The 23,150-nt window shown below is 43.9% G+C and overlaps 1 protein-coding gene and 1 pseudogene across 1 annotated transcript in view; both read left to right on the plus strand.

Annotated features, from left to right (window-relative positions):
* Positions 1 to 2,080, plus strand: part of LOC102833783 — a 4,776-nt pseudogene extending 2,696 nt beyond the window's left edge.
* Positions 1 to 18,555, plus strand: part of TRIM35 (tripartite motif containing 35) — a 22,477-nt gene extending 3,922 nt beyond the window's left edge. Inside the window, exons 2-6 of the mRNA XM_006864357.1 lie at positions 6,330 to 6,425; positions 10,124 to 10,354; positions 16,516 to 16,538; positions 17,290 to 17,408; positions 17,978 to 18,555. Coding sequence (XP_006864419.1) covers positions 6,330 to 6,425; positions 10,124 to 10,354; positions 16,516 to 16,538; positions 17,290 to 17,408; positions 17,978 to 18,555 — 1,047 coding nt within the window. The remainder of the gene's footprint in view (positions 1 to 6,329; positions 6,426 to 10,123; positions 10,355 to 16,515; positions 16,539 to 17,289; positions 17,409 to 17,977) is intronic.
* Positions 18,556 to 23,150: the final 4,595 nt, after the last annotated feature.

The raw sequence follows: 23,150 nt of genomic DNA on the forward strand, positions 1-23,150 counted from the left end.
ATTAACCATTTCCTTTTGGTACAGTGACTTTGTGTACTCCTTCCATGTTCTCTCGATGCTTTCTGCATCATTCAATAGTTTGCCTAGAGAATCTTTCAATAATGAAAGTTGAGGCTTGAATTTTTCCTTCAGTTCCCCCAGCTTGAGAAATGCTGAGCGTATTCTTCCTTTTGGTTTTCTGATTCCAGATCTTTCCACATTTTGTTGTAATATTTGACTTTATCTTCTCGAGCTGATCTTTGAAATTTTCTGTTCAGCTCTTGGACCTCCTCATTTCTTCTAGAGGCCCTTAAAAAGGAGCACTGGTGAAACACTGATTAAATCACTCTACTGCCAACCAAAAGATCAGCAGTTCAAATCCACCAGCTGCTCCAAGGGAGAAAGATGAGACAATCTGCTTCTGTGAAGATTTACAGCTTCTCTGTCCTATAGGGTCGTTATGAGTCAGAATTGACTCAAAGGTAGTGAGTTTTGTTTGGTTTCAGAGGCCCCTTTAGCGATTCTTAATCAAATCTGCAGAGTCCCTGTTGCCATTTAAGGCAACCTATTCCCGAATTCTAGGGATTAGGTTGTGCACTTCTTTGGTGTTGTTGCTGTGTGTTGCCCAGTTGGTTCCAATTCATAGCATACCTCTATAGGGCTTCTGAGGAGCGGCTGGTGGGTTTGAATTGCCGACCTTGTAGTTAGCAGACAAGTGCTTTTCCTTCAGCGTCACACCAGCACCTCTTTGGGAGACCATTATTTAACCTGCCACAATTAGATAAGTTCACCCTGATTTTACAGACAATGAAAGTAAGTCTCAGAGAGGTTAAATAACTCATTGAGAGTCACAATGGGTAGGTCTGGGGCCTCATTCAGCCCCTCTGATTAGTGAGCTCTGAAGGAAGCTCAGACTTAAGCTTAGCCTGCTGGCCCTCTATTCTGGGAGCCCTGTGGACAGCTGACTGTTGAGGGCCGGGAAGGGGGAGGGGGCGGAAATACTGACAGCAGGTATTTATTGATACCTGCAAGGCACAGTGTGGGGTGATGGGGACCCAGTAGAGAACAGGGTGGTTCTACACTCTGTCTTCTTGGAGCCAGATAGACATGGATACAAAGAGCACATTGATAATTGTATAGTTTCAGATTGTGATATTTGGGTAGAGAAAAGTGCACGATGTGATTGTAAAAGGGCCACCTAATCTGGTCTGGTTGGGCATGGGAAAGAGTCTCTGAGGAAGTGACTGTGCAGAGACTTGAAGATTCAGAAGGAGTCGGTGATGGTGGGGCACGGGGTGTGGGCAGCGTAGCACCACCCGGGTGGAGTGTTACAGCTCAGGGAGCAGAGGGTCAGCTGTAATGACTGAGAGGCATTCTGAATGAGGAGTAAAGTATCCTGGAAGCTGCAGGCCACTAAGGGTGTGTTCAGGAGCTGGAATCTCGTCCTAAGTGCAGTGGGACCCCATGGGAAGTACTGATGAGATTTCAGAACATGGCCTAAGTGTCTAAGCCAGAATGCATGTCAGAACTTGAAGGGACTCTTGGAAATGTATGCACTTGAAGGGACTCTTGGAAATGTATGCACTTTTCTTAAAATAATATTCTAACACTGCAGCTTCAATTAATGAAATAATGAAATAATTAAAATGATTCTATTACATTACTTATATACATACAAACATGACATTAAAGCCAAAAGGAGTGTACAGGTCCCTCTTTCCTCCGTCTTGGAGTCTGTAGAGGACTGCTGGGAACAGGACTCCAAAGTCGGCACTATGACTGAAGGCTGTGGTCCAAGTCCATTTTTGCTGGTTATAAACAGGGTCTCCAGAACCAACAGGAACATACAGCTCTTCTTAAAATTGAAGGTGTTGATTATACTCGAGATGAAACCAAATTCTACTTAGGCAACAGATGTGCTTGTGTGTACAAAGCAAAGAGCAACACAGTGACTTCGGGCAGCAAACCTAACTAAACCAGAGTAATCTGGGGAAAAGTAACTGGCGCCCATGGAAACAGTAGCATGGCTTGGGCTAAATTCCAAAGCAACTTTTCTGCTAAGGCTATTGGACACAGAATCTGTGTGATACTGTATCCCTAAAGAATTAAAATTAATGAAAAAGAAAAAAAAATGGGGAATTGGTTTAAAAAAAAAAAAAAAACGGGGGAAGTGTACAGGTTAAATATATATAAAACCAAATTCAATCAATCCTAGTTAAAATATTCATTATAAGTATTTCCTTTGCTGGAGCTAAGTCACTGTTTGTGCGTGGCTATGAGATTCCTCTGGCAGAGATATTTTTGATTTTCCTCTTTACCTTATTGGAGTGATTGCTTGATTCTCCGGCCAAAATGTCCCTGTTAGAAGAACTGTGAAACAATATTGTATACATAATTGGTTTTCATTTGGTTCTAGCTCATTGTTTACCTGTTAAGTATATTTCTATTCCTCTTACTAGTCCAGCGCAGTAAAAGGAGTAGAGCTGATGTCTAGTTAGTGTTTAACAAGCTACAGATGCTGGCGCTAAAGTTGTAGCAACTGGAAGCATATGTCAGCTCTCTGTTTGGAAGGTGACTCAACAGAGGTTTATCTTAGTATTGTTTTAGATTATTCTGAAGTGAAAACACTAATTTAGAACCCTCACAGAAAACTAGCTAGTCTCTCAGACATAGCCCAAGCCCTGCAGGAGCTGTAAAGAGATGAGCACATTGCACTGATGAGAAGACCAAGACTTGGAGAAATGCAGTGTCTCTAGTCACTCGGTGTTAGAGCGATACACTAGGATCCAATCCCAGGCTGCTGACTCCCAGTTCAGCATCCCTTTGTGCTGTGATGCTGAGGTACATCTTCAACATCAGACCTGTCCTGGACCTCATTCAGCCCCAACCTCTGAATGGGCTTATCCAGATCCCTTTTTAATCCATCCCATGGAATTGGCATGATGGCCATTCTCTGCCTTCCAAACCCCTCCTTACACAGGCCCAGTGCCTCCTCCTGGGTTATTTTCTTGGAATCTGGCTGGACAAACCTAACCTAAGGGTGGTCTTTGTTGTTGTTATTCAGTGCTATGGAATTGGTTCTGCTTCATAGGGACCCTGTATAGGGTCTCTGAGGAGCGGCTGGTGGATTTGAACCACCAACCTGCATTTCAAATCAACCTTGTGGTCCAGTGCCTAGGTACCTCTTAAACCATATTAAAATTCTTTCCCCTTTCAATTCTTTCTCTTAACTACTCACCCCATCCCTTCCTTTTCTTATAGGCCAGGCCTATATAAATGTACTTCAGGACATTTATCAAGGAACTCTGGTAGCATAATGGTTACGAATCAGGCTGCGAACCTTAAGGTCAGCAGTTCGAAACTACCAGTTGCTCCGTGGGAGAAAGATGAGGCTTTCTGCTCCCGTAAAGATTTACAGCCTTGGAAACCCTATACAGGGTTGCTATGGGTCGGAACTGACTTGACGGCACATAACAACAACAACAATGATATTTATCGCCTACTTGACAAGGCATGTGACCAGGGGTAGTGAGAAGGCTCCTGAGTTAATATGGTCCCAGCATTGAGTACCAGTATGTTGTTATTGTTGTTAGTGGCTGTGGAGGTGATTCTGACTCATGCTGACCTCCTGTGTAGAATAGAACTGCTCCATAGGGTTCTCAAGCCTGTGACCTTTTGGAAGCAGATCACTGGACCTGTCTAAGGAGCCTCTAGGTGGGTTTGGACTGTCAGAGTTTCAGCTAATAGTCAAGTGCTTAACCATTTGTACCACCATTAATATGATTGGAACTATTTTTTACCATTTCGTCAAAGACAAACTTGAAACACTGTCTCAGAATGCAGGGAGAAAGACTAGAGATGGAAAGAAAATGATACTTGTTTGCAGAAATGGTTTAGATTTCTTGTCTGTGTCTGACCTACATCTTTACAGGGGAGGGGAAGGATATCACCAGTATCAGTCCCTGCCAGCCCTCCTACAGCACTCTGCTTCTCTGCAGAGATCAGTAATCCATTGCAGTAGCCACACCAAACTCACAGATAGTACTGAGGTTATGGGGTTTATTAGGAAAGTTAATGGTACAATTGAGGATTAGAAACAACTCAGGAGTCAGCGGTTCTGTGGTCAGGACTGCCTCTTCTCTTATCCTGGGTCTTCCAGTCCTTGGGCTCTGCCCAGCTCAGGCAAGTGTCACAAGGTCCTTTAACACTGCAGGTAAATTCCCCAGGGCCTATTTTGCAAGCTTGCTTCTTGCCGAAAGGCACTCTGCTGTGCTTGGTCCATGGACCAGAAAGTCCACTTCTTTCTCTCCAATCCTTCTATCTCTGTTGCCTCTGCTTTTCCATACAAAGATCTCACTCATTGCTTGTGTATCTTCTTTCTTGATGGTCCTGGAATCATCTGTTCCTGCTTCAGCGCTAACTCCTTTGAAAACTAACGGGATGGCAAAACTAGCCATTCCTTGAGTTACAATCTTGTACACCCTATTTGCATGATTGGTCCCACCCAACCATTTGGTGCAGTTACAAAGACTATATATATATATGCCATATCAAGTAAATTCACTGTTGTTGTTAAGTGCCGTGGAGTCAGTTTGAAACTCATAGTGAACTTGTACAGGGTTTCAGAGGAGTGGCTGGTGAGCTTGAACCACCGATCTTATGGTTCACACTGACCTTGCAATCCAGTGCATTAATCCACAGTACCACACTAGGACTCCAAATTTATTGTATAACACAGTTTCAGAGTGTGCAGGGGAAGACAGAATCCCCACTGAATAGTTTTCATCTTGTCTAGACAGGTCTGGTGAAAGGAGATGTGGAAAAGATTCTTATGATTCAGTAGTGAATAATTGTTATTATGACTAATTGTGATTGTCACAACTGTAAAGACAGAAGGTTTGTAACAGAAACTGGGGAGTAGGAAAATACAAAATGTAGCAATCCTAAATGGGACAGAGGTAAATAGTGATGTATGCTCAACCTTGGAACAATGGGACTCTGTGATACAGGGATTGAGGCATAGTCTGAATGGGTAAAAGAGGAGAAATAATGTTAAGATGTGGAAAAGATTCTTATGATTCAGTAGTGAGTAATTGTTATCATGACTAATTGTGATTGTCACAACTGTAAAAGATAGAAGGTTTGTGACAGAAACTGGGGAGTAGATAATCTTACAGTCTAGGAACAGAGGACCCTAGGACCATCAAGGGAGAAGAGCAAAAGCAGAAGGCAGGACCCTATCCAGAGAAGCAGCGATACCAGAGATGGAGGCAGAGATGAGGATGTGGAGAGAGGGAGCAGCTGAGGACTATAGACTCATGGAAAGAGAATGGCTGTGTGCTGGTAGCCAGGAGGCAGGCTTGCAAAATGTGCCCTTTGGTTGTTTTTTTTCAATTATGATATATTCCTGAATATTTTTGTGTACATCAAAAAAACCCAGAGAGAATAGAAGCAAATACTGTTGAATGATGACACATGGAGGGGATTGTAATCATTGCAATGAAATACGATAGGATGAGTGTAGAAATGATGTTTTCCCATGTAAACTGTCACTCAATTCACTATAAAAACTTAAACAAAATGTAGCAATCCAACCTTGAACAGATAGTGTTTTTTCAAGTAGACCAACGAGATGAAAATCAATAATTAAAATGAAAAAACAAACACACAAGTTTTGCTAAGCAACAGAAAAAATGAATTGGCTGATTAAGGTTTTTCACTTGATCCAAGTAACATTGTTATTGTCGCTAAGTGTTGTTGAGTTGGTGCCGACTCATAGCAACCCTGTGTAGGATTCTGAGGAGCAACCGGAGGGTTTGAAATGACAACCTTGTGGTTAGCAGTATGGTACTTATCCTACAAACACCACACCAGGACTTCTAGAATACTGGAATAAGACAGAGGCATGGGTAGACATGCAGTTTAGCTAAGGACTTATGGGAAATAATTGTGTCAACAGTTGATTCTGACTCGTAGTAGCCTTGTATGTAATGGAAGGTAGGAAATGGTTCCCAGTCCCATACTGTCTTCATGATGGTTGGTGTGTTTGAGTCCGATGTGCCTATTGTGTTAGCCCAACTCATGGAGAATTCCTTCATCTTTGTTGGCTCTTGTTACTAAACATGATGTTCTTCCCACCACGTATTGAACTGGGTTAGGCTAGAAGATAAGCCCCTTGATGCTGTAAACTTTGAATTTGAGGTTAGGAATTGTAGTTATTATTCACGGACCAGGCTCAGTGAATGTTATTGAATTATACTGATGTTCAGATGGAATTCCAGTGTAAATGTGTAGCTGTCCTCCCTGACCGGTCTCTTGCCCTAACTTGCCTTGTGGTTCCTTCTCATCAGGCCAAGTGTAGGAACATGGAGCATGCACTGCGGGAAAAAGCCAAGGCCTTTTGGGCCATGCGTCGCTCCTACGAGGCCATCACCAAGCACAACCAGGTAAGTGAGGCTCAAGCCAAATAGGAAGTCTGGGGACACCCAGGGAAGTTGGGGAGAGCCTAGGGTGTGACTGAGTCACCATCAGGTGATTGTTGGTACAGAGTCTGTTCTCTTGAGCTCCGATGGTGTCCTACAGCTGAGCCTTTGAAGCTGTCTGTGTCTACTCTCTCTTGGCCCCTTAATAGGCCTATACTTGTCCATGCAGCAGCCAGGGGAGCAGCTTACAAAGCCGCCGAAGCCGAATGAAGAATCATTTAAAGCACATGTCATACTTTACCATCTACCCATGTTCAAGCTAATGACGACCTGGGTGTCATCATTTCCTCTCACTCCCATTGCCACTGCATCTGTAATCCTGTCTCCCTGTCTCTGAAATATATTATGTGTGCTTAGCACTCTCCATCTCTGTGGCTACCATCCCTGTCCTGGGCACCATGGCCTCACACCTGGTTGTGCTTGGTGTGATAGCCTCCTATGTGTTTTTGTGTTCTGTAGTCCGCTCTCCACAGCCTAAGAGGCATTTTAGGAAAATGTATTATGTCATTCCTCCGTTTAAAACTGCCTGTCACACTCAGACTCCTGACGATGATCTCTAGGGCCATCTTCTATCCCCTGCCTGCCACTTCAACAAGCTGTGTCTCTTGTTCTACTCCTGTCACACTGGCTGTCTCTGCACCTTAAACAAACGAGCCCCTTAGCAACTTCTCCTCAGATCCTCCCATGCTTAGCATCTCAGTCAATAAAACCTCAGCTCACATGTCCTTCCTGTAAAGCTTTCCTCAATCACCCTGGCCCGGGTAGCCTTCTTTGTCACTATCATATCTCCTCCCTGCTTTATTTACTTCATAATACTTCATTACCTATTTCATCTTTTTTGTAAATCTCTACCTTTGTATCGGAGCCCTGGTATGGCGCTGTGGGCTAATGCGTCAGACTGCAAAGTCGTTTGAACTGCAAAGTCAGTGGTTCAAGCTCACCATCTGCTCCTTGGAAACCCTATACAGGGTCACTATGGGTTGGAATTGACTCAATGGCACTTAACAACAACAACTTTTGTATCAGGATATAGAGAAAGCAGGGCACACTATTCCCAGAATCTAGAAGAGTTCTTGGCACATAATTGTTGTTAAGTGCTGTGGAGTTGGTTCCAACTCATAATGATCCTGTAAGAGGTTTCCGAGGAGTGACTGGTGGGTTTGAACCACCAGCCTTGCAGCACCACAGCAGGACTCCGGGCACATAATAGGTGATCAGTAAAATGTGTGTCTACTCTGTCCTCTTTCACATGGGCACCCTCTCTTCATCTGAATCCTAGGTGGATTGACAACCTGGTTCCTGACTTTGTGTCTGACTCTGCTCTGTCACTTCCTGAAGCTCTTGCAGTCGGGAAATTGTTGAGCTTTGCACTTTAATTTGACTTTGTGACCAAAATCAAGCCACTGGATTGCCTTGTTAGGAGCCTGGGGGATATCCATCCTGTCCATGTTGCAGTGACTTGTCTGCCTGTCCGGTCTTGATGGAAGGCCATGGTGGCTCAATGGTAGAAACCTCACCTTCCCTGTAGAAGACCCAGGTTTGATTCCTGGCCCACTGCCCTTTGTGTAGCCACTACCCATCTGTCAGTGAAAACTTGTGTGCAGCTGTGATGCCAAAGGGCTTTCAGGGGAGCTTGCAAACTAAGCTGACTAGGAAGAAGAGCCTGACCAGCTGCTTGCTAAAATCGGCTTGTGGAAACCCTATGGATCTCAGTGGTCCAATCTTACTGAACATGGGGTTGCCAAGACTTGGGGCTTTTCAATTCTTGTTATTGTGAAAACTCCAAGGATTCCACTTTGATTCATATTATCCTCTTTGATTAACCCACTTTGATAAACAGAAGGAAAGTTTTGGTATTTACTCCTATATTGTGAGGCTAAGGAGCCCTGGCAGAGTTGTTGTTGTTATGTGCCATGGAGTCGGTTCTGACTCATAGCAACCCTGTACAAGGTTTCCGAGGCTGTAAATCTTTAACGGAGCAGAAAGCCTCATCTTTCTCCCGCGGAGCAGCTGGTAGTTTCGAACTGCTGACCCTGAGGTTAGTAGCCCAATAAGTATCCACTACACTGCCAGAGCTCCTTTCTGGCAGAGTAGTGGGTTATGAATTGGGCTGCTAACTGCAAGGTCAGTAGTTTGAATCTGCCAGTTGCTCTGTAGGAGAAAGCTGAGGCTCTCTCCTCCTGAAAGGATTTATAGCCTCGGAAACCCTATACAGGGTTTGCTGTGAGTCAGTAGCACCACCACCATTGTGAGGCTGTCCTTGGCAGCTGTGTAGGTGGCTGGAGTTTACTCTGCACTTTCAGGTATGTCCTGCCTTGCTCTGTTTTTTATCTTTCAGTGTGATACAAACTTGCCCAGACTTTACTCTCCCCAACACTATATTGGAGTTCTGGTACTGTAGGATAAGCACTGGACCACTAAGTTGGTGGTTCAAATCCACCAGCCATTCCTTAGAAACCCTATACAGTAGCACTAAAAGTCGGAACCTACTCAATGACAATATCAGCAAATCCATTCAGCCTGTGTCTCAAACTATGTACCTACTCATAGAACACTGTTGATCCAAGGTGTGTATGTATCACTATTTACCTCTATCCCATTTAGCCCATGCATACTTCCTGAGTCTTCCCCTATCTTCATTAAGGATCAGCCACCCTTCCTCTTCTTTGTATTTATTGCCTTCCCCTGTCATATATTGCCTGCCCCGTCACCTGAACTAACATGAGTTTACCCTTTAGCCAGTGAATTACTCTCCCCTCCCACCCACTCCTGAAAACCATCAAAGAATGTTTCTTTCAGTTTGGAAACTTCTTTAGCTTTTGCAATATAGCGTAGTGGTTATGAATTGGGCTGTGAACCGCAAGGCCAGCAGGTCGAAACTACCAGCTGTTCCACGGGAGAAAGATGAGTCTTTCTGCTCCCGTAAAGATTTACAGCCTCGGAAACCCTGTACAGGGTCACTATGAGTCGGAACCGACTCCACGGCACATACAACAACAACAACTGTTTAAAGACTAGATCATTGTCCTTGGAGGGGGTTATAGGACTATAGTTGTAATTTTCAGGCAGTGATTTTGCTTTATTTTACTAAATCATTATCATTGTTGTTGTTGTTGTTAAGTGCCATCGAGTCGGGTCCGACCCATAGCGACCCTGTACAGGGTTTCCGAGGGTGTAAATCTTTACGGGAGTAGAAAGCCTCATCTTTCTCCCGCGGAGCGGCTGGTAGTTTCGAACCGCTGACCCTAAGGTTCGCAGCCCGATTCGTAACCACTACGCTACCAGAGCTCCTTAAATCATTATCATTATACTATTTGAATTCCCCACTTATAATTTGAACTTAAAAATGTGTGCTTATAAAATACTACCCCATGTTTTATCTACAGTAGCAGCAACAATGTGCACAAACATAACAGTTGCGAGGCTAGCAGGACGCAGCAGTGTTTCTTTCTGTTGTGCAGAATAGGGTTACTATGAGTTGGAGCCAGCTCCGTGGCATTCAGCAGCAGCAGCAACATCTTTTACCTGCTGGGGTCCTACATACGGTTTCTTTTGAAATGAGTGTTCTTGTGTTAAAAATCGGCACTTGGTAATTGCTGAGATTCCATGTCTGACCTTCTGAGGCTTGAGGGCCTTCTGCTCCTTCCCGCTGTCTGCCTTAGGTGGAGACTATCTGGCTTGAAGGTCGAATCCGGCAGGAGTTTGATAAGCTTCGAGAGTTCTTGAGGGCAGAGGAGCAGGCCATCCTGGACGCTGTGAGTGAGGAGGCAAGACAGAAGCAGCATCTGGTGGAGGAGAAGATGAAGCAGCTAGCAGAAGAGACCGAGGTGTTGGCACATGAGATTGAGCGGCTGCAGATGGAGATGAAGGAAGATGATGTTTCGTTTCTCATGGTAAGGAGTCATCATGGTTCCATGGACTGGGGACTGATGTTCAGGAACCAGCAGGAGCTGTAGACCACTGGCCCCCACTGATCCAGTCTTCTGGTCGCTTCCTGGAATAGCTTACAGATGATTTTAATTGGATCAGAATTCCTGATGGTCTCTTCATTTCTCTCTCCTTCCCTCACCCCCTCCCTGCTTGCTCTTTCTTTGCCTGTCTTCTTTAGTCACTCCTTCTTTATATAGAGTATTTAAAAACTACACAGTTATTTAAGTTTTTAAATTTAAGTATGATGTCAGGATGACTCCATTCTCTATACCAAAAAAACAAAACAGAACATGTTGAATATATTTTCTTCCTCTTCTATTGATTTCATTTTTCACCTATGAGTCATTGGGTCTTTATGAAGAAAATTACCTAATATGAAAGCTGACTTGGAAACTGGTCAAAATAGAGAGGTATCTATTGGAGAACTGCAGGTCGCTCTAGAAAGGGGCATCCTTATCAAGCAGAGTGGGAAGGGGACACCTTCACCAGGCAGGATGTCACATCCTGATGGGGCCTTTGCATATTCTCAGGATCATACAGGCCCTGAACCATGATGTTGCCTCTTTCCAAAAATACCCCTGATTATAAAATCACTGAGTCAGACTTGACTTACTAGCAGTGGGTGGGTGGTGGATTCTAAAAGCTGGGCTCCTTGCTGCTTCTAGTTAGGAAACTGTGTTGTCTTGCTCAATACTGCAGTGTGATTTCGGGTATGATTTTTTGGCATCTATGGTTTTAGTTTTGTTTTGTTTTTTTTAATGAAGATGCAGTTATCTGTCACACAATTCATCCATTTAAAGTGTGCAGTTCAGTGACTTCAGTATATTCACAGAGTTGTACAACCGTCAGCACAATCAAGGTTAGGACATTTTCACCACCCCAAAGAGAAGCCCTGTTATTATCATTTAGAAGTTCGCCCATTCATTACTTTCCCCTCCAGTGCCTGGCAACCACTAGTCTACTTTGTGCCTCTGTGGGTGTGCTTAGTCTGGACCTGTCATATGAATGGAAGCATACAGTAAGGCACCCTTGGTGACTGGCTTCTTTCACAAGGTTCCTCTAACTTGAGCATGTATCAGTACTTCATTCTTTTTTTTTTTTGTAAAGCTTTTATTATGAATTGAGTGATAGTTTACATGGCAGAACATCAGTTTTGCACTCAACCCATCGTATTTTGTTTCATCGCAATGATTACAATCTCCTCCATGCGCCATCAGTTAACAATATTTGCCTCTATTTCCTTTTTTGGTTTGTTTGTTTTGTTTTGGATGTATACAAAAACACTCAGGAATACATAATCATTCAAACAACCCAAGGGCACATTCTGTAAGCGTGCCTCCTAGTTGCCAGCACACAACCTTTCTCTTTCCATGAGTCTGGAGTCCTCAGCTGCTCTCTCTCTCTCCATGTCATCATCTCTAACTCCATCTCTGGTGTCGCTGCTTCTATGGTTAGGGTCCCAAATTCTGCTCATGCTTGTCTCCCTTTATGGTCCGAGGGTCCTCTGTTCCAGGAATGTAAGATTAACTACTCCCCTCTCTTTGTCACATAATTTCTACCTCTACAGTTGTGACAGTCGCAATTAGTCATAACAATTAAGATTGGATCAAAAGAATCCTATCCCTGCCTCCTTACTCCAGACTCATCTAGACAAGATGAGGTTCATTCCTTTTTGATGCTGAATAATATTCCATTGAGTGGGTATACTACATTTTAGTTATCCAGTGATCAGTTGATGGATATTTGGTTTATTTTTGGTACTGTGGATAATGCTGCTACATTTCCGATTTTTAGCTACTATGGATAAGCTGCTATAAAGAAGTGGGCATATGTTTTAATTTCTCTTAGTTATATACTTAGGGTTGGGATTGCTGGGTCATATTGTGATGCTTTAGGATAAACACTGAACTGCTATTCTCAAGGTCGGCCGTTGAAACCCACCAGCTGCTTCTTAGACACCCTATACAAATCGCTGTGAGTCAGAACCAACTCAGTGGCACTTAACCACAACAAGGCAATCCTGTGTAACCTTTTGAGGAACAGCCAGACTTACACAAAGTGGCTGCACTAGTTTACGTTCCCACCAACCCTGTGTGAGGGTTCTGATTTTCAACACTTGTTATTATCTGTCTTTTAAAATTCTACCATCCTAGTGGTATCTTATTGTAGTTTTCATTTGCATTTCCTTGATGACTAATGATGTTTATTATCTTTCATGTACCTTTGAGCCCGTCTTTCTTCTTTAGAGAACTATCTGTACAGACCCTTTCCCCATTTTAAAATTGGGTTATTTGCCTTTTTTTTATTATTGAACTATAAGAGTTTTTCTTTTCTTTTAATATATTCTACATGCAAATCATTATCAAATATGTGGTGGTGGTGGTGTGCCGTGGAATTGGTTCCAACTCATAGTGACCCTGCATAGGGTTTCTGAGGCTGTAAATCTTTATGGGAGCAGAAAGCCTCATCTTTCTGCCATGGAACAGCTGGTAGTTTTGAACTGCTGACCTTGAGGGTAGCAGCCTGACTTGTAACCACTGCACTACTAAAGCTCTTTTCTCAGATAGGAGTACATGATTTGTAGGCAGTCCCCAATGGTTCTTATATAAATTGAATACTTTTTGTGTATGTTTTATTATATTAGTTTAATATCAGTGTCTTTATGAATCTGATCTTTAAACCTCTGATAATGATAATGATAATATCGCAAATTATGCACTGCAACATTTTATATAGCACATGGAGGCTTCAAAATGTTCATAGAAAGTTGAACTAAAAGATAATGGAATTTTCCCACAAAGTTTTGAAACCCCTTTGTATTACTAACAATAAGGTGTACTAAAAAAAGAAAATCCAGTTGGTTGTAAGCACAGTTTGTCATAACTCTAATACATCATAAATTGGGACCACAAACTTTTTTCCTATTCAGTGGGTTATTTTTTCACTTTCCTGATGGTGTCCTTTGAAACACAAAAGCTTCTGATTTTGATGAAGTATAATTTATTAATTTTTTTCTTTTTTTGCTTGTGCTTTTCGTATCCATTTTATGAAACCATTTCCTGTGAAAAATTATGAAAATTTGTGCCCATGTATTCTGAGAGTCGTATAGCTTTAACTCTTAAATTGAGGTCTTTGATCAATTTAGAGTTAATTTTTATGCGTAATGTGAAGCAAGAGTCCAACTTCATTCTTTTGTGCGTGGATATCCATTTGTCCTACCACCCTTGTCAAAAATTAATTGATAGGCTACAGTGTGAAAGCCATGGAGTGATTTGTGGAAAAAGAGGTGTGATGGCTTTTTTCACTTTTCTTTCCTCCTCTGCCCAGTCACACCTTCTCTGCCCAGCCCAGGAATCTCCAGGCGGGTGGAAGCGCACACCCAGAAGGGTCCAACATTGCACCCACAGGGTGTAATTTTCCCACAGCACAAAGAGGAAATCTCTGAGAGCCCCAGCGGTCCACAAGTTAATCCTTTGGTGGCTTCCTATGAGTCTGACTCTAGGATTTAGCCTTTGACTCTCCTATTTGGGCAGGAGCCTTTATTCCTGCCTTACCTAACAAGAGACAGCAGGTCTGGCCATACAACCAAACCACATTTGCACCTTGTAAAACCCCAACATAAAAGGGAAGAGCCAGCATTACTACTATATGTAAGGACACAGTCATTTAGAGAATTACACTGTGCATACACAGATACATAACTGACCTTCAGAGATAAAAATAGTGAACAATCTTTTTTCCATTCATTTTTAAATATCTATCTGTGAACCTACACGGGGGTGACTAGAGGGCAGACCTGAGCACGTGGACACCCCCACCCACTGCTGGAGGTTTCTATGGTGCACGCACACTGACCTGCACAGCAAAAGCTACTCGTCAGTCAGCTATGGTTTTATTTTTGTTTTTGAGTGGTGGATTTTGTCTCTGCTTTTATATTGTTTCTATTTGGGTCCTTTTGATCACACTTTTTCCCTGGGGGTGGGAGCTTTCTCTTCCTATGTTACCCAAGAAGAGACAGCAATCGTAGCCATATAGCCAAGTTACAAGCATACCTCATAATATCCCACCATCTGGACAGGAGCCAATACCAGCCGCTGCACATTACATAGATTGCCAACACTTGCTAAGATAGCTCACAGTTGAGTAATAAGAGATGTGAAAAGGGAAGCCTATCTCTAGTTCACATCCACCAGGAGAAACTCAGTAAGCTTAACAATACAGCAACATACATCCATTTAATCATTGAAAACACATCTAATTATTGAAAATGCCCAAGAAAAAACAACAAAAGATCTCAGTACATGTTCAGAAACAGAAAAGAGTAACTGAGACAGACATAGACTTCCCATTAGAAAAAGAACAGGCTTTGGATCTGCCTGAGAAGGAATTCAGAAGAATGATATAGAGGCAAATCCAAATACTTCACAGAGGGGTGGAGGAAAATAAAGAAGAAGATAGAAAAATGCTACAGGACAATCAAACAAGATAGATACAGCATTGGAAACAATTCAAAACCTGCAAAAAGAGGTCCAGATGATTAATAATGAAATATCAGAAATGGACAATACACTGAAAGGGCAAAGGAGTAGACTTGAAGAGCCGGAAGACAGATCTCTCAATACGGCCAAGATAGAAAAGCAAGCAAGAAAAAGGATTTAAAAAAATCTGAAGAAAGTCTTAAGATTCATGATGGATAACATGAAGAGGAATAACTTAAGAATTATTGGCATTCTGGAACAGGAAGAATCACAAAAGTCCACAGAGGAGATAGTTAAGGAGCTTCTGGAAGAAAATTTTCCATAATATCTTGAAGGATGAGAAGATAAGCATTCAAGAAGCTGAATGAACCCTAGGAAGGATAGATCCCAAAAGAAAATCAACAAGACATATCATAATCAAGCTCTCCAAAATCAAAGACAGGGAAGAGAAGTGTTACTTAAAAAGGCAAGCAAATCATATTAAGCTCTGACCTCTCAGCAGAAACCATGCAGGCAAGAAGGCAATGGTGAGACACATGTAAAACCCTAAAAGAAAAAAACTGCCAACAAGATTCATCTACCCAGCAAAGCTGTCAATCAAATACGATGGTGCAGTCAAAACATTCCAGGATAAACAGAAGCTAAGAGACTTTGTCAAAGCCAACCCAGCGCTTCACAACATCCTAAAGGGAGTTCTTTGGACTGAAAACCAACAAGAACAGACAACAACCAGAGATTGACAGACGTGGCAACACCACTTGGAACTCAATTGACAGATAGCAGAGTCCAGAACAGAACAAAATTACAACAAATTCAGAGGACCTGGGAGGTCAATTAAAGATCAAAATAATAACAATGTCAAAGAAAGGAAAATGTAGGAACAGAGATCCAGGTGGTGAGGAGGTCAGGCAGACTGCAGGATACAATTGTTGTTGTTGTTAAGTGCTGTTGAGTTGATTCCGACCCATAATGACCCTATATAGGGGTTCCAAGGAGCAGCTGGAGAGCCTGAGCTGCCGACCTTGCAGTTCAAACGGCTTTGCAGTCTGGTGCAGTAACCTACAGAGCCACACCAGGATACAATAGACAGTCTTAAATGGAGGGAAAAGTCAGACTATAAGGTAACCTCAAAGAAAGTTAATACTTCACAACATACCATGAAAATGAAGATCCAAGTAGAACAAGGAAACATTAAAACTAAGAAGAAACAAGAAACAGCACAAAAAACATGAACGCAGCATAAGAAGGCATGCAGAACAAAAATCAGTTGATAAATTGGAGGGGTTGTTTCTGGGCTTTCTGTTCTATTCCACTGAACTGTGTATCCTTACGGTAGTACCACATTATCTTGATTAATGTTGTTTTGCAGGAAGTTTTGAAAATGGGAAATAATGTGACCTCCAACTTTGTTTTTTTCCAAGATTGTTTTGGCTCTTTCGTATTCCTTGAATATCCGTGTAACGTTTTGCATCAACATGTCAATTTCTACAAAGAATTCAGATGGAATTTTGATACGGATGGCATAAAACCTGTAGATGAACTTGGGCTATATTGCCATCTTAACAATATTAAATCATCCAGCTCATGAACTAAGATTTTGTGTGTGTGTGTGTCTGTGTTTGTGTGTTGTTTTTTCTCTGTTTCAGAAGCACAAGAGTCGAAAACGACGGTAAGTTGCCAAGGCTGGTGGAGGCATGAAGAGCAGGCAGAAGTTATCAGGGTATAATCTTCAGTGGCTCCAGGGATCAGGCAGGTAATGAAGTGAACTGAGTATAACACTAGAGGAGTGGTGGAGACTGGCACCTTCAGGGAGCCCTTGTTTCAAGGCATTCCTGTTCTGATTTTGCATTGGGACATATAAAACTCAGCTGTTCTTCTGAGTGTGGAGGGTCACCATCCACCCTATGGGAGGAGATTGTGCTCTTCTGCACTTAGCTCAGACTTCCCACTTAGTTACCTTATCTGAGAGCCTCAGAGCACACCTGTCTGAATGAGAAAGAGCTTTGTTTCAGTCAGAACTGTCAAAAGATGGACAAAAGTACTTTGGGCAGTAGTGAGGGTTTGGAGGTATTCAAGCACAGGCTGAATGACAGTTTGTTAGTGGTTAAGCAACAGCTGGGACTACTTTAGGCCCTGTCCAACCCCAGACATCTGTGAGTGGTTGTGTAAGCATGGTTTCAGTCAGAGAACCTCAGACTTGTGTTTACCCCTTCTGGGGTAGGGCCAGTCCTGAGACTCAATCTCTGGAGAGTGTAGCAGTCCAGTTTGCTCCTGACTCATCTCCCAACAGAGCCCACTCCAGATTTGTGTTGGGGAAGGTGGCCCAGAAGCTTAGATCTGAGACTAAGGAAGGAATCCTGTTTTCAGTAGATCCAGGATCTGGGTGACCCCTACCCACATGCCCATTTCTGCTTCCCCAGACTCTTCTGCACCATGGAGCCAGAACCCGTCCAGTCCGGCATGCTCATTGACATCTGCAAGTACCTAGACTCCCTGCAGTACCGTGTCTGGAAGAAGATGCTCATGTCTGTTGAATCTGGTATGTGGAGGTAGAGTGTGGGATAAATGTTACAGACTGGGAAAGGAGCCCAGCCCGCTGGGCCAAGAGCCAGCTGATCTCACTTTTCCCAGATTCCCTTCTCATCACACCTCTCCTCATTCATCTCAGCTCACCTCTTCTCAGCAGTCCCAGTGACCCCTGGTCCTTGTCCTTAGTGTTCCCACCGCTCCTGATAGAACGTTCCACTTTGGGCATCCTCTTCATTCAGATTCCTGTCCGTTTACACAGTGAAATCCCTTACTTCAAATGCCCCTTCAGTTCCAGTATCCCCTACCTCTCCCGAGGTGAACTCAGGCCACACAAATCTCTGGGTCACAGCTTTACTGGGAGAAACGTTAGTGACCCAGGGCAGTGTCATATGCTTTCTAAGATGTCACAGGCATCACGTGAACATCAGGAGTCCCTGCTTCTTAGCTAGGGCTGCTTCCTTCCTCGGCTGGGCCATGTGGGGGTGGAGTGGGGGATGGGCACATCAGTTGGCATGGCAGAAAGAATGGATGTGAGATTTGCTGACCTCCCCATCCCCTACTTTTCCCCTCTGCTCTTAGTACCTTTTAGCTTCGATCCCAACACAGCGGCCGGCTGGCTTTCCGTCTCTGATGACCTCACCAGCGTCACCAACCATGGCTACCGGGTGCAGGTGGAGAACCCAGAGCGCTTCTCCTCAGCGCCCTGCCTGCTGGGCTCCTGCGCCTTTTCCCAGGGCTCCCATGCTTGGGAGGTTGACCTGGGAGGACTGCAGAGCTGGCGGGTGGGTGTGGTGCGGGTGCGCCCAGACGCCAGCACAGAAGGACCCTCACACAGCTGTTACCACGACACTCGCTCAGGCTTCTGGTACATGTGCCGCACACAGGGGGCGGAGGGGGACCACTGCATGACCTCAGATCCATCTACACCACCCCTCATCCTGGGCGTCCCACGCCGCCTGCGCATAGAGCTAGAGTGCGAGGAGGGCGAGCTGTCCTTCTATGATGCTGAGCGCCACAGCCACCTCTACACCTTCCATGCCCGCTTCGGGGAGGTGCGGCCCTACTTCTACCTGGGGGGCATGCAGGTGGATGGCCCACTGGAGCCACTGCGCATCTGCCCCCTGCGTATTACCATCAGGGAACAGCTGGACGGATGAAGCTGGGCTGGGTACTATCAGGGTCTTGTTTCATGGCCTTTTTTCCCTTGAGTGCCTGCATTTGCTTCAGTACCTCTCCACCAATCCCACCTTGTAGCCAGGGTACCTCCTACTGTTTACCTTGCCCCTTTTGTTAACTCCAGACCCCAAATCTCTGTCTTCATTTTTGCTTCCTTCTTTACCCACAAGTCCTTAGGTGGCTCAAGGGTTTGAAATCGACTCCTTACCTAAAGGTTACTGGTTCAACCTCACCCAGCAGTTCTATGCAAGAAAGGGTTGGTCGTCTGCTGTCATAAAGGTTATGGCCAAGAAAACCCTATGGAGCATTTCTATTCTGTAACATAAGGGGTCACCTTGAGTCAGAATCAACTCAGTGGCAGTGGGTTTGTCAGCCATCTTTAGGTGCCATGCCAGCCCCAGGCTTTCCCTAGAGCCAGTGTTACTTTCAAAGATACGGGCTAATTTCAGCATTTCTGAGGACAATGTTTGCTTCTAGAATGGATCCCATGCCGTGGCTCTGGGCAGGACCAGGATCCACTTTCCTACTATTTTTTGACAGGTGTTTGTGAGCTAGCTTCCACAAAGTCTTTCTAGGGAGCGCCACTGGAGAGAGAGGGCTACCCATCAGATTAGCTCCAGTCAGCCACACTTGTACAACTTCCAAGACACTTCAAAACAAAATGTTCAACACCGTGGCGTTAGGGGCCCCTCCCTTCGGTGGGGGTGGGCCTGTTTTCTTATCTCAAAGAGATGGAGCTGATGAGCAGACGATGGCAGTCTGTCAGAGCTGTGGAGGAAACAGTCTGAGTGATTCTTACATTGGTGTGAGTCAGAATGGGAAGGGGAAGAAGGAAAGGGAAGATGCGGTCTAAGGTGGTGCCCGTGAGTGAGGGGCACTGGCTGTCAGCCCTCATCTGGCCCCCTTGACTTCGCTCTCCTCAGCCTACCTTGTCCTTAGTCTCTTGCTCTGCCACTTCTTGCTTGTATCCCTGTGTTCTTCCCTCTGGTACTTCAGACTTTTTTTCTACACATGCCTACAGACAGTTTTTAATTGTCACCTTGCTGGATGTCTGGATGCAACGCTATATAGGAAATGCTTTCCTGAGAAGCAGTGTTCTGACCCAGGACCTGGCATCCTCCTGCCTGCGCACTACATTTCACAGAGAAGAAGAATCCAGTCCACTGTACCATGCTTATCCCATAAAGCAGGGGCCACAGGGAGAGACCACGGAGGAAATGTCACCGTGAAGTGGGCCAATTGTAAGCGGGTGGAACTGAATGGTGGGGTGAATGGCTAAGGGCATACCCTGTCTCAAGACCCTTGGATTCAACAAAGTTTACACATCTGAGGCCAATGTCTCTACTGGAAAATATCTAGTGCATAAAATACTTCTTTGTAATAATAATAAACTTGACCTGAAATTATTTTGTCAGGCAAAATCAACTTTTAAAAATGCTTTTTGGTGGTTTTTTTTTCTATTTTGATGTTGGGAGGATTTTTTTTAGGATAATTTGGATAGCTCACACTTCTGGTTTGGCGCTATGGATTAATGTGCTGGACTGCAAGGTTGGTTTGAACTGCAAGGTCGGTGGTTCAAGCTCACCAGCTATTCCTTTACACGGGGTTGCTATGAATTGGAACTAACTTGATGACCCTTAACAACACCACCTCTAAAGGAGTTCTTGTGTGGCAGTAAGATAAGTACTAGACTGCTAAATGAGGTCTGGTTCCAACCCACGAGCTGCTCGTTGGAAACCCTTTACAGTGTCTGAGTCATAACTGACTTGTCGGCACTTCACAACAGCAGTGTTGTTTTATGAGCCGTGAGTCGGTTCCAATTCAGAGCGACCCTGTACAGTGTTTCCAAGGTTGTAAATCTTTACGGGAGCAGGAAGCCTCATCTTTCTCCCGCGGAACAGCTGGTAGTTTTGAACTGCTGACCGTGAGATTAGCAGCCCAATTTGTAACCAGCACACTACCAGAGCTCCTTAACAACAATAGGCATCTTAAAAAACTGAAATTTGAATGAAACCCCACTTTTTCTTTTGGCATTTCCCATTCAGTGTTCTAGTTAGCCAACATGCTGACTATCATTTAGTAGCATCTTGAGTTGCATATTAAGATGAATTTTGTTTTAAATGAGCAACACAACATCTAAAATATGTAAAGCCTCATCAGAAGTTTTGGAGGAGAAATATTAGGGCTTGGGGATGGTTTTTGTGCTTAGCTTCTTCATCTACTCCTACTATGTAAGCAAGAAGAAAAACAGTTGTCGTTTTTTAATGTTGGTCACAGGACCTGAGTAGAAGGACCAGGGTCAGCTCCAGCGCCACCTCTCGTTGTTTCTCTTGTGGATAACATCCACAGCAGAACGAATCCAACAGTTTCTGTGGGTACAGTTAGTGACATTGATGATACTCTTCCAGTTGTGCATCCATTCTCATCCCACCTTTCCAAATTGTCCTTTCCCCGTCACATAAACTCACTGTCCCCTAAATTTCTCTAACCTTGTGAGTTGCTGTTACCAATTTGATCTTAGAGGTAGATGGTTCTTTAAAAGAGCATCAAGCTCAAGGCTGTTAGGTGCCGTCAAGTCTCAAAGCGACGCTGTGTGCACACAACAAAACATGCGCTGCCTGGTCCGCCATCCCCACACTGGTATGTTTGAGCCCATTGTTGCTGCAAGTTTGTCAAGGCAGACATTCTATAATATTGAAGCCAAACTATTACCTGGTTTACAGCGCCCTGGTGGCACAGTGGTTAAGTGCTCAGCTGCTAACCCAGCCAGCTACTTAGAGGAGAAAGATGTGTCAGTCTGCTTCCACAAAGAGTACAGACTTGGAAACACGATGGGACAGTTCTGCTCTGCCCTAAAGGGTGCCAATGATTTAGAATTGACAGCAATAGGTTTGTTGGGCTTTCTATGAGGAATGTGGGACATTTGATTTAAAGACTTAAGGAGTTACTTTATCTTAGGGCGCTTGTTTCTACTGTGCATTTAACAGCTCCCAGGATCCTGCTGTGGCACTGTAGAATAAGCACTGGACTACTAACCACAAGATTGGTGTTTCAAACCCAACAGCACTTAACAACAGCAACAACAGGATAGCACACCCTGAGCCCTCACTGTATGGCTTTCTTGAGGCAGTAGTCAGCACAGGCCCTTCACTGTGTCCCAGTGGCCAAAGGTGACACAGAGCAAGGACTGCTAGGCTTCTATCACTAGTCTACTTGGGGCCTATGTGCTCTGAGGGGCACTCAGGATCCCTGGGAGCCCCACCATCTGTCTCCCAGGACACATCTAAAACTAAGCTCCTTTCATATCCCACTTCCTGCTTTCCTTAGCTATTCTTGAAAACTCACTTTGTTAACACTTTTGAGATATAATTCACATGCCATTTAGCTCACCTGTTTAAAGTGTACAGTGGTTTTTAGTATATTCAGAGTTGTACCATCACAGTCCTGGTGTGGCGCTATGGGTTAATGTGCCAGACTGCAAAGCCGTTTGAACTGCAAAGTTGGCAGTTCAAGCTCACCAGCCACTTCTTGGAAACCCTATAGAGGGTTGCTATGGGTCGGAACTGACTCAATGGCCCTTAACAACAACAACCATCATTACAATCAATTTTAGAAGATTCTATCACCCTAAACAAGAAAACTGCCGCCTTTATTAGTCATTCCTAATTTCCTGCCAACCCCTAGCCCCAGGAAACCAGGAACCGACGCATAATGTTTTCAAGATACATCCATGTTATAACATGTCTTACTATTTTTTTTTTTCCACTTTGTTGCCAAATAATATTCCAGAGTATGGGTATACCATATTTTATTTTTCATTCTTGTTACTGCTCAGCCTTCCGCAATTCCTGGGGCACTTACACATCCCTGGCAGTTGGCATCTGTTGGTTCTCCTTCCTGGTTTGCTTGTGGCCCTCCCTTCTTGCCCACAGTTGCCTCTCTCAGCTTGGTGGTACATTCTGAGAGTTTCCCGGGCCTCCTCGACTTGCCACTGCACTTGTTCAGCAGGAAGAGCTGCCTTTACACAAAGATTTTGAGTGTAGGAACCACATTCTCTTCACCTTTACATTCCTAGATCCATGTAAATTGCTGGTATGTAATAAATGATTATTGAACAGACATACCATTGAACACGTGCACTGGCGTTCAAGGACGCTGGTTCTCAAAATGACCTAGAGCAATTGGCAGCACCTTGGGTGTAAGGAGGAAAGTGACATGAAATCTCAAATCAGTCCAGAATCCAGATACCAATTCCATGATGTATGAGCTACCCCAACCTTCCCCCGCCATCCCTCCAGTCCCCCAGTATTTCTTAACCTCTGCTCCCTTGTATAAGTGAGGATTGTAATATCTACCTCAAGCTGTTGTGGGAATTTGATGAGGTCATCTTTTTTGGTATCCTGAATGTAACATAGACTTAATGTGTTTGATAATTTCTTCAGAAAGCAGGAAAAGGTTGAAATAATGATTCATAATAATGAAGAATCCCAAGGAAAAGTGATTAATATAAATTATATTGAAAGTGCTCAAATTTCTTCAGATGTGTATATAAAGCTTATGCATATTTATGTAGAAT

Source organism: Chrysochloris asiatica, unplaced genomic scaffold (assembly GCF_000296735.1).
Source record: "Chrysochloris asiatica unplaced genomic scaffold, ChrAsi1.0 scaffold00064, whole genome shotgun sequence".
Lineage (NCBI taxonomy): Eukaryota > Metazoa > Chordata > Mammalia > Afrosoricida > Chrysochloridae > Chrysochloris > Chrysochloris asiatica.